The 27,354-nt window shown below is 41.8% G+C and overlaps 1 protein-coding gene across 1 annotated transcript in view; it reads right to left on the reverse strand.

The window, feature by feature from the left end:
- SLX4IP (SLX4 interacting protein) overlaps positions 1-27,354 on the reverse strand; it is a 145,248-nt gene that overhangs the window by 52,981 nt on the left and 64,913 nt on the right. Inside the window, 2 exon segments of the mRNA XM_090051375.1 lie at positions 7,931-8,054; positions 12,833-12,922. Of these exon segments, the coding sequence (XP_089907501.1) occupies positions 7,931-8,054; positions 12,833-12,922 (214 nt within the window).

Genomic DNA, 27,354 nt, shown 5'->3' on the forward strand with positions numbered 1-27,354 from the left:
GGCTCGCATCCAAAACATTGTGGAGAAGATCCCTAAGCTCCTCCAGCCCACAGACCACTATCCCATGCTCCTTCATGTGGACACTAATGACACAGCTCAGAGTGCTCCCAGCCGGATCATGAGGCACTACAGGGATTTGAGAGCGGGGCTAAAGGGTCTGGGGGCACAGGTGGTGTTCTCTTCGATCCTCCCAGTCTCTGCTGAACCAGATGGGACAACTGATGCCCAGCAAAAAGCCAACCTATTAAATGGGCACTTTGCGTCGGTCTTTCATCAGTCCCATGGGACGCCCATGCCCACTACGGGACAGTGAGGGAGGGTAAGGGAGATCCCCTGCCCTCCATTAATGCTGACCTCATGAAGGAACACCTTGAGAGACTGGATACCTTCAAGTCAGCCGGCCCTGACAATCTACACCCCAGGGTACTCAAGGAACTGGCGAGCATCATAGCCCAGCCTCTGGCATGGATCTTTGAAAACTCTTGGCGCTCTGGTATAGCGCCCAAAGACTGGAAGAAGGCCAATGTGGTGCCTATTTTCAAGAAAGGGAGGAAAGTGGATCCGGCAAACTATAGGCCCATCAGCCTGACTTCTATCCCAGGCAAAATCTTAGGAAAGTTTATTAAACACGCCATCCTTAATGGACTGGCCGACACCAACATCTTGAGGAATAGCCAGCACGGGTTTGTTGCGGGTAGGTCTTGCTTGACCAATCTCATTTCCTTCTATGACCAGGTGACCTATCACCTGGACAAGGGAGAAGAGGTTGATGTCATATATCTTGACTTCAAAAAAGCCTTCGATCTGGTATCCCATGATCACTTTTTGGCGAAACTGGCTAATTGTGGCCTTGGGTCCATCACAAACTGCTGGCTGGGAAACTGGCTCCGTGGTCGGACCCAGAGGGTAGTAATTGACAGAAGTCAATCATCATGGTGCCCTGTGACCCGTGGGGTCCCTCAAGGCTCTGTCCTTGGACTCATATTGTTCAACATCTTCATTAATGATGTGGACATTGGAGTCAGAAGCGGACTGGCCAAGTTCGCCGATGACACCAAACGTTGGGGTAAGGCATCCATACCAGAAGACAGGAAGGCGATCCAGGCTGACTTGGACTGGCTTAGCAAATGGGTGGACGAGAACCTGACAGTGTTTAACACCAAAAAATGCAAAGTTCTCCACCTTGGAAGGAAAAACCTGCAGCATCCTCATAGGTTGACTAGCGCTATGGAAGAAAGAGACTTGGGGGGTCATCATTGACCACAAGATGAACATGAGCCTGCAGTGTGATACTGTGGCCAGTAAAGCGACCAAAATGCTGGCTTGCATCCATAGATGCTTCTCAAGCAAATCCTGGGACATCATTCTCCCCTTGTACTCGGCCTTGGTGAGGCCGCAGCTGGAGTACTACATCCAGTTTTGGGCTCCACAATTCAAAAAGGATGTGGAGAAGTTTGAGAGAGTCCAGAGAAGAGCCACACACATGATCAGAGGTCAGGAAAACAGACCTTACAACAACAGGCTGAGAGCCATGGGGCTGTTTAGCCTGGAAAGCGCAGGCTCAGGGGTGATCTGGTGGCCACTTATAAGTTTATCAGCGGTGACCACCAGTATCTGGGGGAATGTTTGTTCACCAGAGTGCCCCATGGCATGATGAGGTCAAGCAGTTATAAACTACTGCAAGACCATTTCAGGCTGGACATAAGGAAGAATTTCTTTACTGTCCGAGCCCCCAAGGTCTGGAACAGCCTGCCATCGGAGGTGGTTCAAGCACCTATATTGAACACCTTCAGGAGTAAATTGGATGCTTATCTTGCTGGTATCCTATGACCCCAGCTGACTTCCTGCCCTTCGGAAGGGGAGCTGGACCCAATTATCTTCCAAGGTCTCTTCCAGTTCTAATGTCTATGAAATCTATAAGGTGCTTGCAATCCTTCTCACTTTTGTGTCATCTGCAAACTTGCTCAAGAAGGTTTCTGTGCCAGGATCTTAATTGTTAATAAACATATTGAATAACACCTTAGTGAGTAGCAGCATATTGAATAACTAAGACAGACCCTTGTGGGACTCCATTCAAAACCTGCCATTCTGACATGGCCCCATTAATAATTGCCCTTTGCTTGAGCAGGTTATCTATTCACCTTGTAGTAGTTTTATCCAGCCCACACTTCTCCAATTTGTTCATGAGAACATTGTGTGGGACCTTGTTGAAGTCCAGATGCACTATATCTATAGCATTCCATTAAACCACCCAAGTAATTACTTGGTCAAAGAAAGACATCAGGTTTGTTTGACACAATTTGTTTTTCATATATCCATGCTGGCTGTTTGCGATCAGCCTTTTCTTCTCCAGATGCTTGCAAATGGCCTTCCTTAGGATATGCTCCAGTAACTTCCCAGGTATTAAGGTGAGGCTAACCAATCCCTTGTTCCTCCTCTTGCCTTTTTTAAATAGGGGCACTACACTGGACCCTTTCAAGTCCTCTGGTACCTGGCTCTTCTCCTATGATTTCATAAAGATCATTGCAAGGGCTCTGAGATCTCCTCTGCCAGTTCCTTCAGGACCCTGGGATGAAGACCATCCAGTTCTGCTGACTTGAATTCATTCAGACCCAACAAAAGCTCTCTGACCATCTTGTTCATGATCTCCTCCCTCAGTTTGCCCCCTTCCTTATCCAGATAATCCCTATTAGGTGTCTGGATGCAGCTTCATTTTTTTTGTGAGGACTGACGCAACGTAGCTGTTGAGTAGCTCTGTTTTCTTTGCATGTCCAGTTAGGAGTCCCCCCCCGCCTTGTTAACAGAGCTTCCTTGGTCCTTCTTTTCTGGCCAACATAGTTATAGAACTTATTCTTCTTGTTTTTAACTTCTTTTGCCAGGTGCAGCTCATTCTTCATCTTTGCCTTCCTAATTTTGTCCCTGCAGGTTCTTGCTATTTCCTGGTATGCTTCCTTATTGACCTGCCCATTCTTCCACTACCCATATGGGTTACCCATCACCTAAACACCCTCCACTGGTTCTTCCCTGTTGGTCAGGACAGATGATCCCCTAGTTGTATTCACCACCATCTGGAAGAGAAAGTTGTCCTCCACACAAGTTATGAAAGAGCTTGACATTTTATGTTTGGCTGCATTGTTCTTCAAGCAGATATCCAGAAAACTGAAGTATCCCATCAGTAACATCCCATACCTTTTGGATAGATTTGTCACCTGCTTAAGGACTGCCTCATCCACCTCCTCTTCCTGATTTGGTGGTCTATAATACATTCCCACCATTATATTTGTGCCACATCTTTCACCTTTCATCTTCATCTAAATGCATTCTGCTGTGCAGAACTTTCTCCTGAACCTTTTGGCTACCCCTTGATACGAGGATGATGTCTGCTGGGGATAGGGAAGGATTATTGGTGAGTTTTAAGATGCCTGATGAGTCCAATACATGCTTCGCAAGTTTTTCCACAGATATAACAGGTGGTGCTTTGGAGGTACAAGAGGGCAGAAGGGAGGGGGCACAGCTGTTGGCCAGGATGTTGTGCACTTTCTTTCATCCTCTGCTATTTGTCGGCTTCCTGAGCAACACGGTTCTCTTTGAAGTGGGCTGTAGCTTGATGTATGATGCAGCACCACTGAGATCTGTTACCAGCCAGCACTTCCCAGTTGTAGGGTTGATGCCACCCTTCTTAAAGTATGCTTTCAGAGTGTCCTTGTAGCACTTCCTCTATCCTCCACTGGTCCTCTTACCATGACTGAGTTGAGAAAAGAAGACTTGGTTCGGGAGACAAGTGTCAGCCATCCACCTACTGACCAGCCCAGGGGAGTTTCATAGTTTCTGGGGTCGGAAGGGACCTGAGTAGATCATTTAGTCCAACCCCCTGCCGTGGCAGGAAAGAGTACTGGGGTCAAATGACCCCAGCAAGGTGTTCATCTAACCTCCTCTTAAAGACCCCCAGGGTAGGGGCCAGCACCACTTCTCTTGGAAGCTGGTTCCAGACCCTAGCCGCCCTGACCGTGAAGTAGCGCCTCCTGATATCTAGCCTAAATCTACCCTCTACCACCTTGTGACCATTATTCCTGGTCACTCCTGGCAGTGCTCGGGGGAACAGGGACTTCCCCAGTGCCTGCTGATCCCCCCTTACTAATTTGTAACAGGCCACTAGATCCCCCCTCAGCCTTCTCTTCTGGAGGCTGAACAGGTTCAGGTCCCTGAATGATAGGAGTTGATCTTTTATGATCTTTGCCTTGATGCTGGTTACGTTAGTGGCAGAAAAGATGCTGGCATTGGTGCAGTGGTCTTCCCATCTAATGCAAACAATCTTCCTGAGGCAATGCTGATGGAACCATTCCAGGTGCTTAGGATGGCTTCAATATGGCACTCATGTCTCACCGTCCATAGAGGAGCATGTGGATAATCACTGCATTGTATACCAGGATCTTAGTTTCCATCTGCAGATCTCAACAGGAAAAGGACATGGAGAAGCAGCTTTCTAAAGGACAGGCTGAAGCAGTGAATCCTATGTTTGATTTCTACATCAAAACTGACTGGGAGAGGTAGCTCCCAAGGTACAGAAAATGCTCAACATTTTCCAGGAGTTCTCCACCCATGGTAATTTGTGGGGGAGGGGGGAAGCTTGTGCTTGGGCAGGCTGATGGAGCACCTTGGTCTTCCCAATATAAAGGGAAAGTCCCAGGCTATGACAGGCACCTGGGAAACGGTCAAGGATGGACTGCAGATTGGGCTCAGTCTGCGTGAGGATAGAACTTGAACCAAGGAACAAGTGTATATGTTGATGACATACAAGGCAATACAACCACGTTTACTCATAACTCTGTCCTTTTGAAACAAAGTGTAATCCTCCATGTTGACATTCCAGTCATAAGAGCTATCCCCCCAGGTCTCAGTAATGTCAATCAGATCATAGTTCTTTTCACAAGCTGCAGCTTCCAACTCATTGTTTATTCCCCATACTTCCTTCATTCATGTCCATGCATTGGATACATTTTGCATTTTGACCCTGTTTCCTTTTTGCACCACTTGCTGCAGTCTTGTAGCTCTCTGGCCCTTTCCCAGAGTTGAACTGCTTCTTTGAGTCCTTTCCCTTCTGGACTGTATGCTGTGTTGCTGGAGGGTTCTGATCACCATCCCCCATGGAACCTAATTTAAAGCCCTCCTTACTAGGTTAGCCAGACAATATCCAGAAGTGCTCTTCCCTGATCTCAACAGATGGATCCCATCTCTTGATAGCAGTCCTCCTCCCAAGAACATCTACCCATTGTTGAAGACTTCACATTATCACACCCATCTTAGTCACGTGTTCACTTCCAGAACACAGTGGTCTCTGCCTTGGACCCCTGCCTTCCATGGAAAGAATCAATGTGCATACCACTTCTGTTCCAGGCTCCTTAATCCTCCTGCCAAGAGCCCCAGAGTCACTTCTGATTTATCATTCCTGGCAGTGTCGTTTGTGCCCACACAGATAAGCAGGAATGGGCAGTGGCTTGAAGGATGGATAAGCTTTTGCAGACTCTGCAATGTTCTGAATTCAGGCTCCAGGCAGGCAGCACACCTCCCAGGCACCCAAATCTGAACAATAAACTGGTGCCTTTGTCCCCTGCAAATGGGAGTCACCAACTACCACCACTCTTCTCTTCCTTCTTTGTACAGTGGTCCTGCAGCCCTTGTCCTTAGGGCCTTGCACTTCCTACTCTCTAGGCTGCTGCCTCCTCTGCCTCATGCCTGCAAATGTCCTCTCCTCTACATTTTCCTTAGCAGTTCCAACACAGAGTGCTTGAAAGTGGTTTCTAACTTCAATCTTCTCCTCTTCAATCCTGGGGGCCCTCTTTCTTTGAGTAGTCACATGCTGCCACTTCTCCTCATTGCCCTTTGACCTCTCCAGTACCAACATCTTGTAACTCTTGTCCAAGTAATCTTCCTGGTCCCGGATACAATGCAGCATGGATACCCATGCTGAATAAGGTGTACAACACATACAGGAGTTCAGTTTGCCATGCTGGAATAATATGCCAGTTTTCTGATTAAAAGGTTAATGAACTAGTGACACAAGAAAGCCAGACATTTAGTCCTCATCCTCAAGTATATTCTCAGATTATTCTGAGACATCTGATGGCATTTCCAAGAATAATTAGCCTGTGTGACAGGCAGCTCTATCTTCATATAATAAATATTCTTGCAAAACACACTGTATTCAGGCAGCCAACTTTTTGCTAATATAAAAAATGCTTCTTGGTGAAAAAAACTCCAAACATTCCTTCACAAGATGTTCTGCATCTCTTTTATTTTATTTTATGAAAATTCTATTCGTTTTCTGGAATCAGAGGACTAAGAGGATCTAAAAGTTCATATGCTTTACAAACCCTGCACCCTACAATGTATCAGAGAGATAAGATGCTTTTCTGACTTGCAAGAAAAGCTTTCAGAAAAATCTTTAAGTGGCCTGAGGTGCTTTCTACTTATGTTCTATTTTGTATTTGTGGGAGAAAAGGCTTTTCATGCCCCAGCAAAACCGGTCTCATGTATTCCTAACATATTTTTATAAGACTTTCTACACCTATTTACTGTCATAATGAACCTCCAAAATAGTATTTAAGCTTTGTTCTGCTTAAAAAAACCCAACATGTTCACATTAATATTGAGAACAGTAATTATACTCTTACAGGCAGATCTGTTAACCACTGCAATAGGAAGCCACAGGAATGTTACAACTTTGTTATAATACATTAAAAAAAATTACTACTTTCTACAGTGTGGAATCTGTATTTGACATCACCAGATGTCAGCTGGACATATATTTGAATATATTTAAAGAAAGGGAAGAGACTACCTACCTTAGGATTTGGTATTAGGATAGCGTGCCTTTCATTTCTCTGTAACCAATTCACATCTAGTACAGGTTATTAGTAACCCAAAGTCATTACTATCTGACGGCTGGTTGAAATCAAATAATCTTAGTGGATAAGGTCATCATAAAACCCACTGCCTAAAAAAGGCAATCTTGATGGAAGGTCACCAGAAAGACACTATCCACTGTACAGGAAAAGTGAAGGAGGATACCAGAACAGCCAATGCTGTAACAATGTTAAAGAGAAATTGCCACGCAGGTTAGGCACCAAAACATACTTGTACACTTAACACCAGATCATACCTGGCCTTAAACATCATCCAGTTGGGACTTAGGCACAAGTCACACAATGTGATCCTAAAGCACTTTATTTGGCAACTGTAAAATCATGTGGGGACTTCTATTTTGGCCTAGAAAGATCCTTAGGCATTTCGGTAGAGATCTGGGAGAGTGGAAACAGAACTGAAGAACAGCATTCAATCTGCCCTGCTCTACTTTTGCCTTCTCCTGTTCAGGAGGTGGAGAGAACGGAGTATTGTAGGATGATGAAGAACCCATGCCTTCGTTGTTGTACTCCATGGCATATGCACACCTAACAAGAAGCAATGCACTTTTAAGTAGACCCTTATTGCAGCACATACTCTTTTGGAGCACTTGAGCTGTTTTTGGAGCACTTCATAAAGCATGTATGCCCCTATGGCTCACCTTCTGAAGACCTTCAAGGGCATTTGAAATGCTTGGGATATGACGTCTGTCTGCAGCCTCGGTGACTTGCTCCCACCTAGATCTGTTGCAATCCAAACCAATCTTAGAGGGACACTCCATCAAGCAACTGGTGCTGAGCACACATGAAACTCAACTGAAAAATGGTATGTATTTGCCATAAAGACCATAACAAAGACTAATACTTCCAACAGAAAAACATAAAGGAATTAAAATCACTTAGTTTAGACTCTTTGGGTTCACTGGATTTCTTGACAATGTCATTTATAGTAACAAAAGCAAAGAAAAAATGTTTCCATCCCATTTAATATTATTTTCAAAGCATAAAATCACTGCATTTGAAAAACCTACCTTTTAGGGACAAAGGAATGGGCTTTGTGTATTCCATGCGTTTCCATTGGCCACGTTGTTTACGAGCTTCCAAGTATTGCTTGACTCTTGAATCAATAGAGTCTTTCAGCAACATGCAGACTTCCTGCAATTGAATCAGTTGCAGGTTTATACCTTAATTTATGCAATCTGAAAAAATCCATAAAGCAGCACTTGCAAAAGAGTATGTAGAAATTCATTCTACATAATGTTGCATTATCGTGCTAAACAGATATTAAAAGCATAAATACATGAAGAAAAAAGCCACCTACAGGACTTAGAAGAGTTAAACAGCCCATTTTTGGTATATATTTTGAAAAATGAAAGAGGAGTAAATTATAACATTATTGTTATGACTCAAATATCATGCACTGCTTCACCGTATAATTTCCCAAAAGTGTTTATTGTGACTATTTCTTTAAACAGAGCTGTGAAATAAATATCATCTCATATTAGTATCACAAACTAATGCAATTTATTCTTGTGAATAGTGAATTACAATACTTATTCCAATGTAGTTAGAGAAAAAAAAAAGTTACCTTTAAAAATACAGCCTAAAATCATGAGAAAATTCATGATAACATGAGGAAAAAATTCCCACGAATTTGGAGTGCCCTAATTTCTCTGCTTGGGACTGGTAAACAAGACCAGACTGTTTTGATTCTATTCCAAGAGATATTTTAGGGTAGGCTAAAAGTTGACTAGGTCATATCAAACTAATTTCCCTGGTTTACTTAAAAATTCCTTTAAAAACTTAACTATTTGCACCTTGCAAATATCTTAATACAATCCAGAGATAAGCACAGGCCCCTTCAGTGACAGTGTTAGGATAGGAATAAGATCAAGAATTTATCTTGTCAGTACTTAGAAGTTTTTAGATAAATGTGCTTGTACATATTTTGGACTGCTCTCTCAATATCTCCATTTTCTAACATATAAAACCTCAGAGTAAAAAAAATTACACTGTGGGACACCATGATATTATTTTACATTTAAAATTTTACAATATGTATTTTACAATAGAAAAATGAGTGTTTTTAATGAATTAAGCATCAGATGCAAATATCACAGATGTCGATAAATCAGGGTGGATTTGATTTAAATCAAATTGATTTAAATCATGATTTCCTTCACAATTTAAATCACTGGTCAGGAAGCCTCCATTTAGTCATTGTTTTCTACAGAAAGTGCACTCTCGTTGTTTGATATCCTTTATTCATTTAACTTCTTGAAACTCTGCACTTTTAGAAAAACTGCGTATGCCAACTTGCTGAAAGACAATACAGCTGATGGGTCGGTAATCAGGTCTGTTATCTCTCATCTCCATATACTGCTGTTAACAAGGATGTTATCTCTGGAGACAATAAACTCTCCCTATGCCTGAAGATGGGCATTTGTCCTCAAAAGCTTGCAAAGAACAATTTTTCCAACTATTTAGTTGGCCTAATAAAACATATCACAACTCCCCAAAGAATCTTGTCTGCCTGTGATCTCTGGAGACACAAATCCACAGTGTGAGAACTGAAACTAAGCTTCACAGAGATGCTTAATGGGATCTTCTAGACTGAGCACTGAGCAAAGTGGTTTTACCAATCAATGGAGGAACCTATGGGAAGCCCCTATGATTGGGCCCCTAATATTGTTTATAGCCTGTTGTGATCTACTTATAAAACTACTAAAAAAAGGTTACATGACTATGTTGTCTCAATTAGTGTATTATTAGAAGTTATAATCCCTATTCCATTATATCTTTGAGCTTTAACATAAATTAAAATTATCCTTACATACGATTATTTTTTTTAAGAAATGCATGTTAACAAAAAATAAAAACATGATTAAATAAAAAATCTATTTAAATTTAAAAATTGGATTTTAAAAAAAATGTTGATTTTTATCCACCCTGTGATTAATACAGGCAACTTACAGAACAGACATATAAAAATAACAATTATATAAATATAGCTACAAATAACTAGGTTCCAAATTAATACATTAAGCATATTAATGAACCACATGAAATATTTTCTCTTTAATGTTAGTCAGAAGTATTCTTATTACTGTGAAAAGCTTCTGTATGTGGATTTCCTTTAAACTCCTTAAAAAAATCTAACTATGTTCTTTAATGGAAGGATATATTTTAATTTAAAATAAAAGGTGAGAAAATGGCTGAAACAGAAGATGCACTTGGCAATAATGAAGCATTATATAAGCCTGGTTAACTTCGGGAAATATTTATTTTAGCAATTGTGTCTATATGAAGAGATTATTCAACAGGCCTCAAAATAAACACTCATTAAACATAACTTTATAAAATGTAAACAAGCTCTTTTATCAAAAAAAAATCATATCCCTGTTTGTTCATTTGAACTTGTAATGGGGTAACGTGCCTAAACATAAGAAACGAAGCAGTTAAAATCATACAACAAACTTATCAAAATGTTTTCATTTCAAGCTTAAGGCCAGATCTTCTGTTCCATCATCCCTACCGAAGAATACAGAAGACAGAAAAACAAAATGACCAAATTTGTCAAAGAAAAGGTGGCTAAATCTGTTGCCCAAGTATCTACCTTGCCCCAAACTACAACCCCTACAAAAATTCCTCTCTCACAGACAGCCTCTTTTCTACCTTGCATTACTACCACTGCAGAGTCTTTGGCACTCCATGCGCCCTCCCTTCCCTGCTTTACATTTTGTTTTCTTAATCTCTACCTATTTACATGCTCACTGACCTCCTGCCACACTTTTAGCTTCTCTCATTCCTTGGAGTCTCAGAACAGCAGAGGTTCCCTATGCCTAAAGAAGGGTGATTGCGCCTGAAAGCTTGCTAAGAACTTTTTTCCAACTACTCAGTTGGTCTAAGAAAAGATATCACATCTACCTAAAGAATCTTGTCTGCCTATCCTCTTCACTAAGGGCTTCTCTGTGTTTAGGCATGTACTCTGATAACTATCCTGCTTTTTGTTGGGGCCAAAAGGCCAGGATAAGTTGACTGTGGTGTAGAATCTCACCCTTCCTTCTGTCAGCACAGTAAGCTGGGAAGGTGGACAGCTACAGAGGGGAGAGAAAACTGGACAATGAATGTAGTATCACTCCCTAGCAACCTCAGATATAACTGTCCATGTAGTATCTTTTCTCAGTGACCCACTCTATACAATCAACAGTCCATTGGATTTCAGTCCAAGTACAAGCAAGGATTAAGAGAGCAGCCTGCTCATCTCTTGGTTCTTCTACAGTCCATGAGTGAAAAGGGGAACTGCTGTTTCGCAGTTGGGAAAGACAAAGAAGGCAAACCATGCCTTCAAACAAGGTGAAAAATTAGTGAGCTAGATACTGAAAAGGTCAGAGGCCATTCTTCAAGATTTCCCATGTGGGGGATGATGTTGCCCACAGTGTCTTGCTGATTGTTTTCCTTCCTACCTTATATCAACACAAAAGCCTTGTATCAATAAGGTATTTAAAGAAGTATATTTTTGAGCTATTACAATCACACTTCTCAGTTTCTGAAGACACTCAACCCTTGTGCTCTACTTAAAAGAAATGAACACCTTGTCATGCCTCTTTATTACATCTATCATGATCCACTTTCCTGAAATTCATATTTTATGTTTTGACAGTCAGGCAAAATATATTTCGAAAACACTGGGATGTCAGATGAGCTGGGGCAGTAAAATTACACACGAATTGAAGCTTTAACAATTCATTTACTCAGAAACACATTTTAGAGTTTTTTCCTATAAACTGGCAGAGGGTAGATTCAGACCAGACATCAGGAGGCGCTACTTCACTGTCAGGGCGGCTAGGGTCTGGAACCAACTTCCAAGAGAAGTGGTGCTGGTTCCTACCCTGGGGGTCTTTAAGGCAAGGCTAGACAAAATTTTCTCTGGTTTATAATGCATGCATGGATCAGCTGAATCACATACTACTGCATTCTCTCTTGCTCCCAGGATACTAAATTATTATTGCTTTTTATTTTACACTGCTGAAAAAAAAATATTTTATGAGACGTGTTGGGATGCTTTGTGGTGACAAGTTAATTATGCCATTATTAGAAAAGGTACCTGTTGTCAAGTACCGTAACAGAGACTTGCGGGAAAGTCCAAAGGCATTTAAAGCAACTTGCAATGTCTCTGGTTCATTTTTGATGGGGCTCTCTCAAGTTCCTATTACAGACTGAAGTTGGTAAAAAAAAAATTCTTCCAGTAACTGATTACTGGAACCTAGAAGAACATGGAGTGTCATGAAAATTAAACACTTCACATTTGTTGCATATTACAATAATTTTACAATGTGTCATCTACAGTCTAAAATCGAATCCTTATTTTTAAAAGATCTTTGAAGAAATTAGGTTAGATTTTCTTTTTTACAAAAGATAATGAATATTTTAATACTCTAACCAGCGTACTAAAAAACCCAAACATTTATTTGCCATTGAAATATATTTGGTGCAACACAGGTCACATTTCTAAAATAAAAACAATGAATAAAAAAGACATTTTGTTACTAGAATCCATAGAGATATAATCTATCTGTCATATTTTTGGTTTATTAATCATTTTCTTGACTTAATAAAATTCTTATTAGAAAAGTATGTGCTAATAATATGTTTATTAAATCTAAAAATGATCTAAGTCAAAAGGGTCAAAATAGTACATACTGAAAAAGTTTAATGTTTAAAAGACCAAAAGACAGGAGGTCACTTGGGAATCCAAGGGGAGATAATACACTTGACAGGCCTAGCAGTCCCACAGGAGTTAGTTGTTCAGGGTTAGGTATAATTCACAATATTCTTATTTTAATAGTGAAAAGGAAATCTGAACAGCTCAATGCAATCCAATTTTCCCCCTGAAGCTACATGCTTTTGAAGTAGATGTTATTTTGTTGTACCTCCTTCTCATGATCTGAAAACCAGCTGGTGTCTCTACTGGGGCCTTGAGGCAAAATATGAAAATCTACCAGGACAGCAAAGTTCCCACACTGGAAGAAAAAAAAAAGTTAATTGTTAGGAGGCACATGTCCAGCAGACAATGAAATAAACAATCAAGTGATCAATGACATCTGACTCAGATGTACAGCAGCTACAATTTAAAAGTTCTTGAGTATATTTTTGAAGAAATATTTTGTGGCTAAATAATTCCTAGCTTTACCAACATTACCTGTAAGTATAATCAGAAATGCAATTAAAATATCTTGCATATCAGAGTGAAATGAAAAGTTAGAGCTGTGCCTACCATACCAACCTATTCCATGTGTTCCTACTGCTGGATGCACAAATTACAAGGACACACAATTTTATTTTACTACGGATATACCAGACAGAACTCTATCTCCAGTTTAAGTTACAAGGAAAACAAGTATGTGACCTTATAGTTATGCATGACAAATGCAGCGTATCCTTTTCAAATGCACAGCACTTAGTTTTTTAAGAATGTATATCTGTTATTTAGTTAAGAATTAAAGGGCATATAAAAAGGAGTCCTTAAAAAAACTGGCCTATGTATCAATCTTTTTCTTTTTCCTGAATTACCTTAATAATGAGATCTCACAGATTTCAATGTTTCCACAAAGCTAACATTAAGTGAAATCTGTTCCCTAACTTATGTTTGAAGAAATTAGGATACAATTAAGCTACTAATCATCACTGCATCTAAATGTCTGAATTATATAGGCAACATACACCCAGGGTCAGCTCAATTACTCCAGGAACTCTTCTCATGGCCACTGTAATATTAAGCCTCTAACACTACCCTTCCTTTTCAGTGCATCTTGTATGCCAGAATACTATTCATGATGATGATGATACAGTGATAGGAGGAAGACTGACATGCATCAAGAATTCTTATTGGTAGATCACCTGGCTGCACTCTTTCTTGGTACTAAAGCAGCACTAGTGGGAATGTGTCAAGTGCAAAGGCATTGGGACTGGAGGTCTAGGCTTTTTTTCTTCCTATTTTTAGACGCCATGAGTCCCAGTAATACAGCTTTCTATCCCAGTAAATCAACTGCACGATAAAGGCCAGATTCACTACTACATTTTGGCTGCTTTTTGCCATTCTTGTAATACATCAAATATATTTTGACTTCTTCTTCACACTCACAGCTGAGCAGTGCCTTTCTTTCACGATTCCTATTTATTAATAAGACTTAAATGTGAACAGTAGAGACTCCCAATGCCTGAAGAAGGGTGACTGAGCCCAAAAGCTTGCCAAGAACTTTCTTCCAACTATTCAGTTGCTCTAATAAAAGATATCACATCTACCCAAAGAACTTTGCCTGCCATTAGTCTGGGCTTTGTGCTGCTTTGGTATACCAATGAATCTGCTCATAACATTTTTTAAACTCATTTATAGCTTGGAGGTTTTAAGGCCAAATGGAACTGAGATCACTTGCCCTTACTGCTTGCATAAAACAAGCCACAGAATTCTAGCATGATTCTTGCAAAACCCCTCTCCTATGGTTGAGCGAGGGAATACTTCAAATCTTTGGAAACACCGAATGGGAAGCAATGCATGGGTTTCTTGTGTAACAGTTATGTATATACTATTTTAAATAATTTAAGCAGAAAAAAAGATGGAAGGAGTTACCACTCGCTTAAAGCGTAAAAATAGAAATATTTTAATTATTTCAAAAGCAATTATTACAAACCCAGAAAAAAATCCCAACATGTTAAGAAATACAATTATGATACTCAAACCACTTTAACTCTGCCATATAGCAGTGATAATAAGTAAAACAATCAAAATAAGAAAACAATATTTCCCTTTCTTGTGTCCCATTAGGACAGCACTAAGGCTGTCTGGTTGCCTTGTTGGTGTATTCCCACACCTTTAAGTGTGTGGATTTCTCTTTTTCAGAAACAAGTTTAGAATGAAGCCCTTCTCATCTTCACATAGTGGTACCCTTGAACAAATGGGATGGGATCAGCTGCATGGGATCTTAACTTCATTCTTGAGGAGGGCAATTTGAAAGTCTTCCTGAAAAATAAATGTTGTGGCTCGTCCACATAAATATCTATGTCCTGCAACCCAGAACTTCAACTGTAGAAACAAAGATTTCCCTACACGGCACTATATGCACATTAAAGGGTAAAGATTATTTTAATCCTCAAGGCTGAAAAGAACATCTATATCCAATCTTCAAAGTATTACATAAACTACAATACTTGATTGTCTCCTCACTTAGTATAAACCTAAACGAATAGCAACGTGACTTTGGTAGTGGGGGGCTTTTTGGGCGGGTGGAAAGAAGAGGGTGTTAACAAGCTGCAACAATAAATTCACTAAATTAGTCATTCCACTGCTATACATTTCAGATTAATTGTGTTGTATAATTAACTACTGATCAAAAGTTGTCAACAACAGCTTAGTTGCAATTACAAAATAATGCACGATCAATACTGTGCCAGTAGGTAGAACACAAAACCTTAGCAAATGTAGCAGACATTGTGAAATCAGTTTGAAAAGTTCTAAGTTATAGGTATCACTCACTGAAAGAACAATGCTTTGATCTATTTATCAAAAGGCTTCTCTTTCTGCCAGAGAATCAAGAACCAACAGATGGCTGCAATACCAGACTTCTCCAAGGTTTTAAACGGATGATGAAGTATCTCTCTAAAATCTAGTGAATTATTAGTTAGTCCCAGCAAACTGTGGAATTAACTTTAAAGTTAACAGATAGATATTGCTTTACAATACAGAAAGTATAAAACTTATAAAGTATAAAACTGCACACAACCTTTAAAATGAAATAAGACATTATTTACTAGAATAAGATGACATTTAAGAACCATTCACTAATGCTAAATGGTACTTTAAGCCAGCTTTAGCTGAATAAGAAAAATATAAATATTTAACCTTACAAGGTATAAACCTGATACTATTCTTTTCCCAACAGAATACAGTGAAACTTGTCTAAGATGGAATCGCACAGAAGCAGAAAAAAGGTATGGGCTTAAACAGTTTCCTTCTTATATGGGGAGCTTCCCAGCCAGAAAGGCATGTCAGGACCGTAGAAATTTTCCACCTTGAATAGGTTTTGGCTTATACAGGTTGAATCTTAGACAGATTTCATTGTATCTGTTGCTTTTGATCCTCAGAGGAGAGGTTACTATTTGACTTGCTCATTTTAGAGGAGCAGCTTGAAAACTTAAATAAAGCTCTGCTGACCTAAGTATTTTATTTGTACAAATGTTAAACTTACGTGCAAAATGTAATACTTGTTTTAAGCAAGCACAGCGGAATATATTTGAAACAGTATTAAGTCCATTCCAAATATGTTCAAACACAGAAAGACCAAATATTTAAAATTTTTTGTATATTGCTGCAAATATAAGATGTCCTTGAATTTAGGATGAACCCAAATGTTATAACCCTTACTTTAAAAAACAAACAAACAAACAAACAAACAAACATAAAGACACATTTGTAAAAATGCCACCTCTATGTTCGCACAAGAACTTGTAATGTTTTTCTGAACTGAATGAAGATGCAAGACATTTTAGAAGAAATACTTTGTTTTAAAAAGTGTCTTATATTTGAAGGAATATGTTAGTTTGTGAAATAGTAGTCATATATCTAAGTGTACATAAATACTAAAATTAATAAACTTCCTAGAAAAACTCCAGCCCCCATGCAAAAAGGTAGAATGGGGGAAAATTTTCTTCCTAGCCACCATATTCAGAATCATTTTAGTATATCAAGAGGGCAAATGGAGCACTACTTTAGAATAAATTTATAGGAAAATTAAAAGCAATTTAACCACCATAGGCAAAAAGGGATCACAGAGATTCAATTTCATTTAAGCACAGATCTGCTGGGTCACATTGGGTATGGAAGTCAGGACAGCCTGCACCAAGTGGGGGCTTGAATACTCAAGGCTGTTCCCAGCTACTCTGCTGCAAGCTGCCTACTTTACAGACCTGAGCTGAGCATGTACAGAATAGGCACAAGTGGACAAGGGTTATTGCTTCATGCTGTGCTTAGGCTCCCTTAGGAGGTGGTATAGACAAGCCCATTAATATAAATTCTTCAAGTATCTACATAATAGAAGAAATGGCTTTAATGCAGGCTTCTTTGAATCCTGAATCAGTGTTAAGCATCCTGTAAACCACGAGTGGGCAAAATATGGCCTGAGGACCAGATCTGACCTGCCAATTGATTTTATGTGGCTTGTGGGTGGGTGGTGCAGGCAATGGCACCATGCAGCAGGCTCTTGGCAAGCTGTGCTTGGGCCTTCGCCTCTGTACGTAGGTGGTGCAGGCAGCAGCTCTGGCTCCAGTCTCTGCTGGGAGTTGCAGTCTGGCCCTGTAGGCCTTGGGCAGACTGCACAGTTCCTAGCCTCTGCTGGTGAGTGGCACCCAGGGCTTGTGGGACTGGAGTGCATCTCCCAGACACTGAAGAGTGGAAGGAGCCCTGCCCACCCTGCATGATGTAGCATGTCCTAGTGGCTCCACCCCTGCCCATTGCATGGTACTGACTGGGGCTGCTTCCACCCAGCAGCCACCAGAGCCCAAGTGCAGCTCATCCAGTCCCTGCCTATGGGGAATAAAGCCTGGCCACAGGCCTCTGTGATGCCTGTCCTGTCCTGCCCTGCCATCAGGGCTCCTGGGAGCCATGGGATAGTGGGCGTGTACACGCACATTCACAGGTGCCAGCCTCAAGCTCCAGGTGGGGGAGGGGAGGCAGGTAGGTGGGATGGGAGTGCACACATGTGGATGTGTGTGTTTGTGTCCATGCATACATGTGCATGCATGTGTGTGTGGCCCTCAACAGCTTACCAAAACTTAAGTGACCCTCCAGCTCAAAGTTGCCCACCCATGCTATAAACTCTGTTTACATGTACTCATTTGTATGTTTCTATATAGCTCTCTTTACAAACTAAATGCCAGTACAGAGAGTATAGAAAAGAATATGGAACTTAAATTGCCCAGCCCAACAATCTCAGTGTTGCCAAGGCTGATAATTGTAACAGGAGTCCAGTAACCTTTCCTGCCTTTTCCATGATCATACAATTGCCTAATCATTTCAGTTTATTTTCAGTTTCAGCTTCTTAGAAACTAAAAGCTGCTTGTAACTCATGTGTAGAGAAAAACTGTGGACCATGAACTTCAACTGTTCAAAAGCAAATGGCAAATAAAAAGGACATACTAATTTCATAACTTTGGAAGGAGCAAACTGAGATTTTAAGGGTTGGGGTTGTCAATAGGAATCTAAGATCCACGAGGATTAGAAGTGCTTAACACTGCTGGTGGTGGCTATCCCTCACGCTTGAGGATGATCACTCCCATGGGTCAAGTCAACGGTTGTACATGAGTCCACTGATGGCTAAGAAGGCTGATCCCAGAGTCACAGATTCTCTGACAGATGCCACTGGTACTGGCTAAAGGGAAGGTCAAACCACAGATTTCTCAGTCGTTTTCTTTCCTAATTTTTTTTTCATTTTTCTGCCTCCTGGGCAAAATGGTTTTAGTCAAAATAAGATGCACCTTCTTTCACAAGGTGTCACCATATAGCCTTGCCCCAGGCTAGGTTTTCTCAATCTGTCATGTCAATGACACACTTCTTAATGATTGCGTTCATGGTGACCTTGAAGCATTTTCTCTGGCCCCCACATGTCCTTTGTCCTTGGCTGCTTTGTGAGTATAGTAGCTGTTTTGGTAAACGTACATCAGGCATGCACACACAATGCTCTGCCCACTGCAGCTGATGTTGAATAATCAATGCTTCTATGCTGGTGGTGTCAGCATCAGTAATGACACTGGTATTTTTGCAACAATCCCAGACTTTAGGCTGTACATCATAATAAAAAACATAGCTAAAAATAACTTTCTAAAGTCCCCAGTGAGAGCATTTCTTGAAAACTGACCTGATTTGTTACATCTAAGTGTTAGCACTTCATGTTTTTAAAAGGTCAGCTGTCTTGGGGCTCTTTAGCCTGGAAAAGCAAAGGCTCAGGGGTGATCTGATGGCCACCTATAAGTTTATCAGGGGTGACCACCAGGATCTGGAAGAACGGTTGTTCACCAGAGCGCCCCAAGGGATGATGAGGTCAAACGGTCATAAACTACTGTGAGACCGTTTCAGGCTCAACATAAGGAAGAATTTTTTTTACTGTCCGAGCCCCCAAGGTCTGGAACCATCAGAGGTGGTTCAAGCACCTACTCTGAACACCTTCAAGAGCAAATTGGATGCTTATCTTGCTGGGATCCTATGACCCCAGCTGACTTCCTGCCCTTTGGGCGGGGGGCTGGACTCAATGATCCTCCGAGGTCCCGTCCAGCCTTAATGTCTATGAAATCTATGAAACTTAATTCTAGAACTTCAAAAACAAATTTACTTTCCTAACCTGAAAAATTCTGTTTCATGTAACATTTATCACTTAATTATTGAACAAAAGGGCTTAGAGTTATCTTGGTACCACCAGCATGTCATTGTCCAATGATGAAATTTACTCAAGTCCAAGATACGGTTCCCCCCCACACACCCTAATCAGTATTGGGAAAAAAGGCCCTCGCCTGATGTGCATACAGGGAAACCACATTAAAAAAAACTATTATTGAACTGCTGCCAAAAGTAGTGTGTGCTCAGTAATGGAAACCAAGTATGAAACTGATCAAATGCAACCAATAACATTAAGCTTAACTACATGGACCAGGACTTGTGACAAGTACACCTGGTTCTAGTCATGAGTGACCTGGCTTCTCCCGGATCTGCAGCCAGGGGAAGCTACAGCCTGGGACCAGCACCTGTGCTATCCCCAGCAGTACAAAAAGCTGCCCTGTCCTGGCCCCATCAGTACAAAAAGCTGCCCTGGCAAATAGCTCAGGGCTACTCACTCTCAGGAGGTTCTGGGGCCCAGCCAATTGGTACCTGGGGACACTGCTCCTTGTGCCAGCTGGCCTGCTGAAGCAGCCCTGAGAGTTCCCTGCACCCTCTACCCACTGCAGCAGTCTGGCAGTGGGGGCTGCTGCCTGGCTGTGACCTGCTGCACACCTGCCTGACCCAGATGAGGCATCTGCCCCTCTGGGCCAGCTGCCAGTGGGCTGTGGCTACAGAGTTGGCTGTTGTGCAGCACTACTTCCATGTGTGCCCCCGCCTGGCCAATTGGGCAGCTATAGCCCGGAAGATGTTCTGGGTTTGGTGGCCTGCTTTGAACTGTCAAAGCATGTCCTCCTGGCTCCAGTTTGCCAGGAGGTCAGTCACAGCCAGCTGGGTCCAAGGTGCCAGCTCTGAGCAGGCAGGGTCCTGCCACTGGCCTCCCTAGCAGGAATTCAAATTTGCAGCATGGGGAACATTTTCTCATTCCTGCACATGCCTCTTGCAGCATCTCAATAGGGTTTGAGACGCTGCAAGAAGCACATGCAGGCTTGTCTGGACGCGCCCATCAAATACCCATCCTCAAACTTAAAGCAGTTTCAGAAAAGGTAAAATGCATCAATTCTATATGAGGCAACCGGTGATCCTCTGGATCATGGTGTACATGTAACAGGTCTGGTCAGATGCCTGATGAATCCATTTGTAGCTGACAAGCCCCATTCAATGGTGATACTGCTTGTTACAAGTTTCCACAGATCCATATGTTGTCTGAATTGGAATCTAAATTTACAGCATGCTGCTTTCTTCTTTCTTGCTTTGCTGCTATTCTCCGGATCAAAGCTGCTTCATGTTGAGTTGCACCCAGTGCCAAATCTTCCCTCCAAACTGAACAGGATTCTTCACACTCATAGACCACAGTCTATGGGCACTATATGCAAATTACTATAGCTATGTTTATTTCAAGGTCAGATTTTTCAAATTTGCTCCTCACTTCAGTGTGTTCAGGGAGAGCAGGGTCTGGTAGTAAGGATGGGGGGGTAAGGAGGTGCAGAGGGAAGAAGTTCAGGGGGCAGAAGGCCCCCCCAGATTTATTTTCCCTGCTGTAGCAGTGGGATGAGAACAAAAAGACAAATTTCCAATTACTAGTCTATACCTGGAAAATTAAAACAAATTTATAATTTTTCTGTATGTAATTATTGGGGGTTGTTTCATAATCCATGTCATTTATATTTGACTATATACAATACTTCATAACCAATGTTTCTGCTTCATGCAATCTTTACAATTCATAACTCAGGCAGCTTATATAAATAAATGCATTGATCATATTACAGATTCTATTGAGGAGGTAGATTAATACAGTTTTAATATAACCAAAATGGGCGCTGATGTGAATTGTCAGTCAAAGCCATTACTTGCCTAAAGGCTCTTAAGACACTGGCCAAGGACAAGCCCATATCATTGACAATGCAAAATCTGGCAAACAAGCCAAATTATTAAACCCAATAATCCAAAAATCAAAAGGCAAACTGATAAAGTATGTTTTTAACCTGAAATGCACACAAAAACTGTTCTTAATGAATGTCCTTCTATTTCTTACATACGCAACACTTCAAATACTCTGAAAACCAAACAACAAAAGAAAATGCTCTTGGGAGCTCGAGATGGGAACAGTAAAGACAGCTTTACCAGTATAAAAGTGCTCTGCTACTACTAGCCATCATTAGGAACCTTCCAAGACTCACATTAGAGTTTTCTAATATTTGGGGGAGAAATAGGTAAGAGGGTGGTGGCAGAAAAAGGGTGAGGGCCAGATCACTAATACAATTCATTTTAACATTTCATTAGAACAAAATTATAGCAGGCTGAAAGTGAATTAACTTTTGTAATGAAGTTAACACAAATTATTTCATTTTTCAGTAAGATAGCTGCTGACAACCATCATCATTAACTTACCAATTCTAGTTAAAGACAACTTTGAAATACATTTCATAATTCAGATGTGGATGAAGTAGTCCTCAGCATGTAAACTTGCAGGCTGCTGCATTAAGCAAATAAATAAAATCATTGTCGGTCTTGTCCTTTTTTTTGTTGTGCATGCGTGTGTGTGTGTGTGTACACATGTGTGTGTGCATGTGTGCGTACAAAGAACTGAACAAAGGACTCAACCCTGACGGCCATGTGAGGATGTCATCAGAGGTTGTAAAAAAAGACAACCGGCAATGATTATTTTGTCACAAAGCTCCATTTGCATTAAAACATAACAGCACGAAGAAGAAATTATCTCTCTTTACTCCACTGGAAGACAGGCTTAGGCTTGCAAAGCTTCATTGTCTTTAATCTCTGATTGGGGATGCCTTCTAGCTATTAGAATATTCTGGCCCAGTACATCAAATGTTAATGGTGGTACAGCTGGAATCAGCAGCAGTTACCTGAATCTTTCTTGTATGTTGCCCAGAAATGGATGGATGGACATAATTAAGTTCAGGTCCAAGCATGTAAAGGCTTTTTAAAAAAGAACTTACTTCACCCTTTCATAAAGTGCCTGGGAGAATGACAGTTTGGGGAATCTGCCTATTTAGTTTATGGATTCTGCTTGCACTGGTGGACTTTGTAGGAAGAGGCACTGTGGCATAGGACTGCAGGTTCAGGACACCCTTGTTCTATTCCTGGCTCTGCCAAATACCTGTTCGGTAACTTTGAGCAAGACATTTCCCTTCTATACGTTTTAGCTGCCCCATCTGTAAAATGAGGATGACGCTTACTAGTACATCCTTTGTAAAGTGTTTTGAGATCAATGGCAGAAAAATGGCATTGAAGAGCTTGGTGTTATTTTTACCAGTGCCAAAATAAAAACTCTATTTTGAACACAGTACTTGTTTGTATGCTTTGCAATCTTTTGCCTCAATAAAGAAGTACAGCCCACATGAGAGAGAAGTTCTGGCAGTTCTCAAAAAGTTAGTAATGGGGAAAGAGAGAACCATTCAAAGATGATCATCCATTCAAAGGGTGCATCTTACTGCTTAGGGACAAAAGAGTTTTTCCAGTCTGAACTTCAGGAAAGGATTATCTAAGTAATAGATCCTCTGTGTTAACAGTTTTTGCATCAGAGGTTCCAATACGGAGGGGAGAGAGTCCCAAACTTCAGTATTTTGAATGCAAAGAAGGGGGTGGTGGAGGCAAGGATGTGGAGGATTTATCAAGAGATTAGAGAAGCACTGAGACTTCAGTGTCCCCATGTGATTTTCTCTGTGCCAGAGAGGGAAAAATAGTGAAGTAGTAGAGAAAATGTCTTTAAGTACAGCAGAAAATGCAGCACAAAAATCAGTGCAGTTCATCCTGTATTTTTTTGGAGGATGTATATAGGCACAGAACATTAAAGGTTGGGAGGGAATAGGAAAAAGAAAATGAGAAACATCTTGTAATGCCTCTGATCCTTGGGAAAAGGTGGGGAAACCTAGCAGTTCCAAGGCTGGTGGAACAGCTGTAGATTGTCATGGTAGAGAAATTCAAAATTAGGGCAACACTGCTGTTAATGTACACCAGGAAGGTCAAAGATACAACCCACAGGCCAGATTTGGCCTGCAGAACCTTATCACACAGGCACCAGTGTTGTGGGTCTCAAGTAAGGGTGCACTGATTAAGATTTTTTGGGGTGATACCAATTTTTAAGGAGGCATATCAGCCAGTACTGATCCGATTTCGGACACGCAGCCCGGCAGCTTGAAGAGCAGTGTCCGGCTGGTAAGTCTGTTGTGACAGAAGGAGAGGGGAAAGGAAAGGGGCTGGGGGGGGGGGGGGGGGACAGATCAAGGCCCCTATGGTAAGGGAGGAAGTAGGGTTAGTGTTGGGGCAGGGGTAGGCACTGTTCAGCCACGGCGGGGCACAGGATGGAGCACAGCTCATTGGGGGGGGGGCAAAGAGAAGGGGTGGCAGCTCCTGCCACTACACGCACTCCAGGAGGGTGTGGGTGGACATGTGCCCCCAGATCTGCACATGTGGTGGGGTGGTTCCTACTGCAGGCTGGGGCTGCGCCGAGCTCTTCCTGGTGGAGGCTGGGCTAAACTCAGGGCGGGGCAGGCAGCAGCGGAGCTGGGAGTAAAGGATACCACCACAAAATAGCTGTAGCCCCCCCCAACCTTCCTCCCAGCACTGCCACCACCCACCCTGAGCACAGCCATGCCCGGACCCAGCCAGGAAGAGCCCAGGAGCCGCCACCCCCTGTCCACACCCTCCAAACAGGCCAGGGCTCCATCCTGCACCCCTCCTCCCCCAGCTGCCCCAGCCCCATTCCCTCCTTTGCTGCGGAGACCTTGATCTGCCCCTCCCACCCATTTCCTTCCCCCTCCCCTTCCACCACAACAGACTTACCAGCTGAACGCAGCTCTCGAAGCTTCTGGGCTGTGCTCCTTGCTGCCTAGATGCTGCTTTGCAGCTGAAGCCATGCACAGTGCATTAATTAGGCATATTATCAGCCACATCAGGCAAAAAAAAAAATAAAAGCCAATTTCCGATACAGATAATTTTCTTTATATCGGTGCAGATCCAATATTGGACTGATGTATCAGTGCACCTCTAGTCTCAAGTGTATCAGATGAACTTGTGCAATGTATGTGGTACCCACTCCAGCTGCTCCTGGACCATGCCACACATGGGGTCCAGCATGTATCTGCTCCATGACAAATGCAACATGCATCCTGGAGCGGCCAGAGCAGGCACTGAAGTCACTCCAGGACACACACTGGATCCAGCATGGAGCAGCTAGTCTAGGACCATGCCACACCCACTCAAGTTGCTGTGGGGCTATGGTGCAGGAAGTGCCTGCTCTGGAACTTGCACTGGCTCTCACATGGAGCAGACATGTGCTAGGGAAGGCACTGTATGCAACACCGTTCCAAAGTGGCCAGTCTGGGACACACCTCACATGCTGCGCACACTCCAGCTGCACCAGGATGCATGCTGATTCTGGCATGCAGGGCTAGTCTGTAGGTCCGATTCAGTCGATGGACTGGCACCACTCATCCAGTCTGTGGAGGCCAGATGAGTTGGGTACTCCTGAAGTGTGCTGGCATAGAAGACACCTGTGCATGACTTCTTTTCTTGTAGAGAAACTGCAGCACATCAGCTTCCACACAGCTCTTGACAGAATGGGACCTTGATCCAATGGCAAAGAGACCAAGACAACTGGGGATCTTGTTCTGCTGCAGCCTTTATCTGCTTTCTCAGCCATTGACATTCTAATGTCTTCTTCTGCCTGCTCCACCGTTGAGGACTTGTAGACCCATTGTTGGGGGCTAGGCAGGCTTATTATAGTGGTGACCTGTACTTGCCATGTCACAGCACCATCAAAGGATAAATGTGGCTTTTCAGGAGGAAAACCATTACCGTCTGCTATCCTCACCACATTTTGGTGGTGATGCTGCTGCTTGGTCAGCAGCTGCTTATTTGTCAGAGTTACCCCTGCTTATTTCACAGCTAATCTTCCCTGAAGGTCATTCTGCTACCTGACATCTGTGGATATGCTGGGTGGCAGTATAGCTCTGCCCCCCAGACTCCTGATGTCCACAATTGTGAAAAAAACACCCATATGACCTAACAGTCTCAAGAACTATTAATCAAGGCTAGGGACAGAAATTACAAAAACTGGTACAAGTGATAGGAAACTGGTTCAAATCTGTAACACAGCATAAGTTCAGTGTACATAAACCACTTTCAAAATGGCTGAAACCAGCTTAAGATAAACATAGATGTGATTTAGGTTAAATTGGTTTATAGAACTTCTCTCCCAGATCCCCTCCAGATTCGAGTTAACTTACAGTCCCCAGCATCCCAGGATGCTTTGCACCCCCTTTCCCCCCAAACCTCCCTCACTGGGTGGGCAGGTTAGCCTTGGCCCAAACTGTCTATTGCAGACAAGCAGGGAAGCATGCTCTAGTGCCTCCCTAGGCTTCTGGCCTGGGCCACTGCAGGCATGTGGCTGCATTTCTGGAATCAAAACTAAATGTCTGGTCAATAACTAATCAGTTCAATCTACGCATCTTAGACTATCCTGCAAGGACTGAATTGATTCAGCCTAGGGCTTTTTGACTGCCTGTACTTAGCCCAAGACTACTCCTTTGTAGGCTGGAATAAGCAACTGCAGCCATAAGGCACTCACCATGACATAAGAATAATTCAGTGCAAATAAAAATACATTGCCTCTTACCCCCACTTTTAGAATAATAATATGCCTCTAACAGTCACAACTACATGAAGATTCTTGACCACTGAAAAAGTAGCATAAACCTCACAAGAGAGAACAAGTTTATTTAGTTAGTTCACTCTGGGTTTGTCCCAATTCTGTGGGAGGCAGCTTTGAAGCCTACACATGGAAAGAAGCCATAAAGCAGAAGCTAAAGCAATCGCAACTACTGAGTTTTTCCTTAGGGCACAGCCTCCAAATACCAGTTCAATCTCCATTCTGTTTTGGAAGGCTATATACTGTACCATGTTTCTGCCTATGTCAAAAACAAACCATGTCTCTGCCTGATCCAGAAAAACAAAAAGCAGCACAACAGCATTTGTGCAAAATGCTGGAAAGATAACTTGAGTTCCCAACTATCTTCAAGCATGCTCTCTCTCTAAAGTGCTGCTGTTAGCACTGTGATGACCTGTAAAGTCACTACCGATGGACCAGAAGTAAGGGCATGAGTAAACCAGTCTCTTCAGCAGCTCGGATTCACTGTGGTTTGTTTTTAACCTAGTACCAACATTTTCAGTATTCTGGCATTAAAAGAAGGGTCAGAGTAGTAGTCTGAACAGGCATAAATAAAAAACAAAACTATATATAGTCTTTGAAATTGGAAATAAGAGAAATAGTGTTTCTTATTTGATTGTCAGAAAAATGTAGAAGAATTTATCTTGGAAATGCGATCAACCACTTTTTCTTTTAGGATCTGGGTTACTAACGAACTTGCCACAGATGGAATAACCCAAGTTCTCTTATTTACTATTTACTGAAACTCGTTTATTTGCCATGTTCCTCAAAGTCAAGGCTTAACATAATGGGCATATGGGCTTTCTAATGCTAACCAAAGTCTCTTGTATTCACCCCTGCCCTTACTATCTGCACCTGACTTCTCATTTTAAGAAACTGGAGAAGGAATAATGGTCTTGTAATTATAGCATAGACTTGGGACACTCAAAGCGCAGATTTGATTCCTAGCTCTGAAAGTGAATTCTTCTGTGATGGTCCACAAGTCATATAATGTCCACAATCTGGTTCTCCATCTGTAAAATGCTGATAACAGCAATGCACGTGCGTGCGTGCGTGTCTGTGTGAGAGAGTCTTATATGAGGGGCGTGGGAATAATTATAAAAAGATACGTACAACTGAGAACCCTAACATTTCTCACTACTTCTGCCAGATATACTTTCAGAGACCACTAGCTCCTTTCAATTAAAATAAATACATCAGATTTTCTTTTATATATATATATATATATATATATTTACATTTTTGTGGCCAATCTCTAGAGTTATAATCAGGGTTTCACACCCCAGAAGGAAAACGATTCTTATAGTGTCTATAATCCTTAAACTACAAAATTACAATTA

The sequence above is a fragment of the Crocodylus siamensis genome, chromosome 1 (assembly GCF_052110815.1).
Source record: "Crocodylus siamensis isolate JL-2025a chromosome 1, ASM5211081v1, whole genome shotgun sequence".
Classification (NCBI taxonomy): Eukaryota; Metazoa; Chordata; order Crocodylia; family Crocodylidae; genus Crocodylus; species Crocodylus siamensis.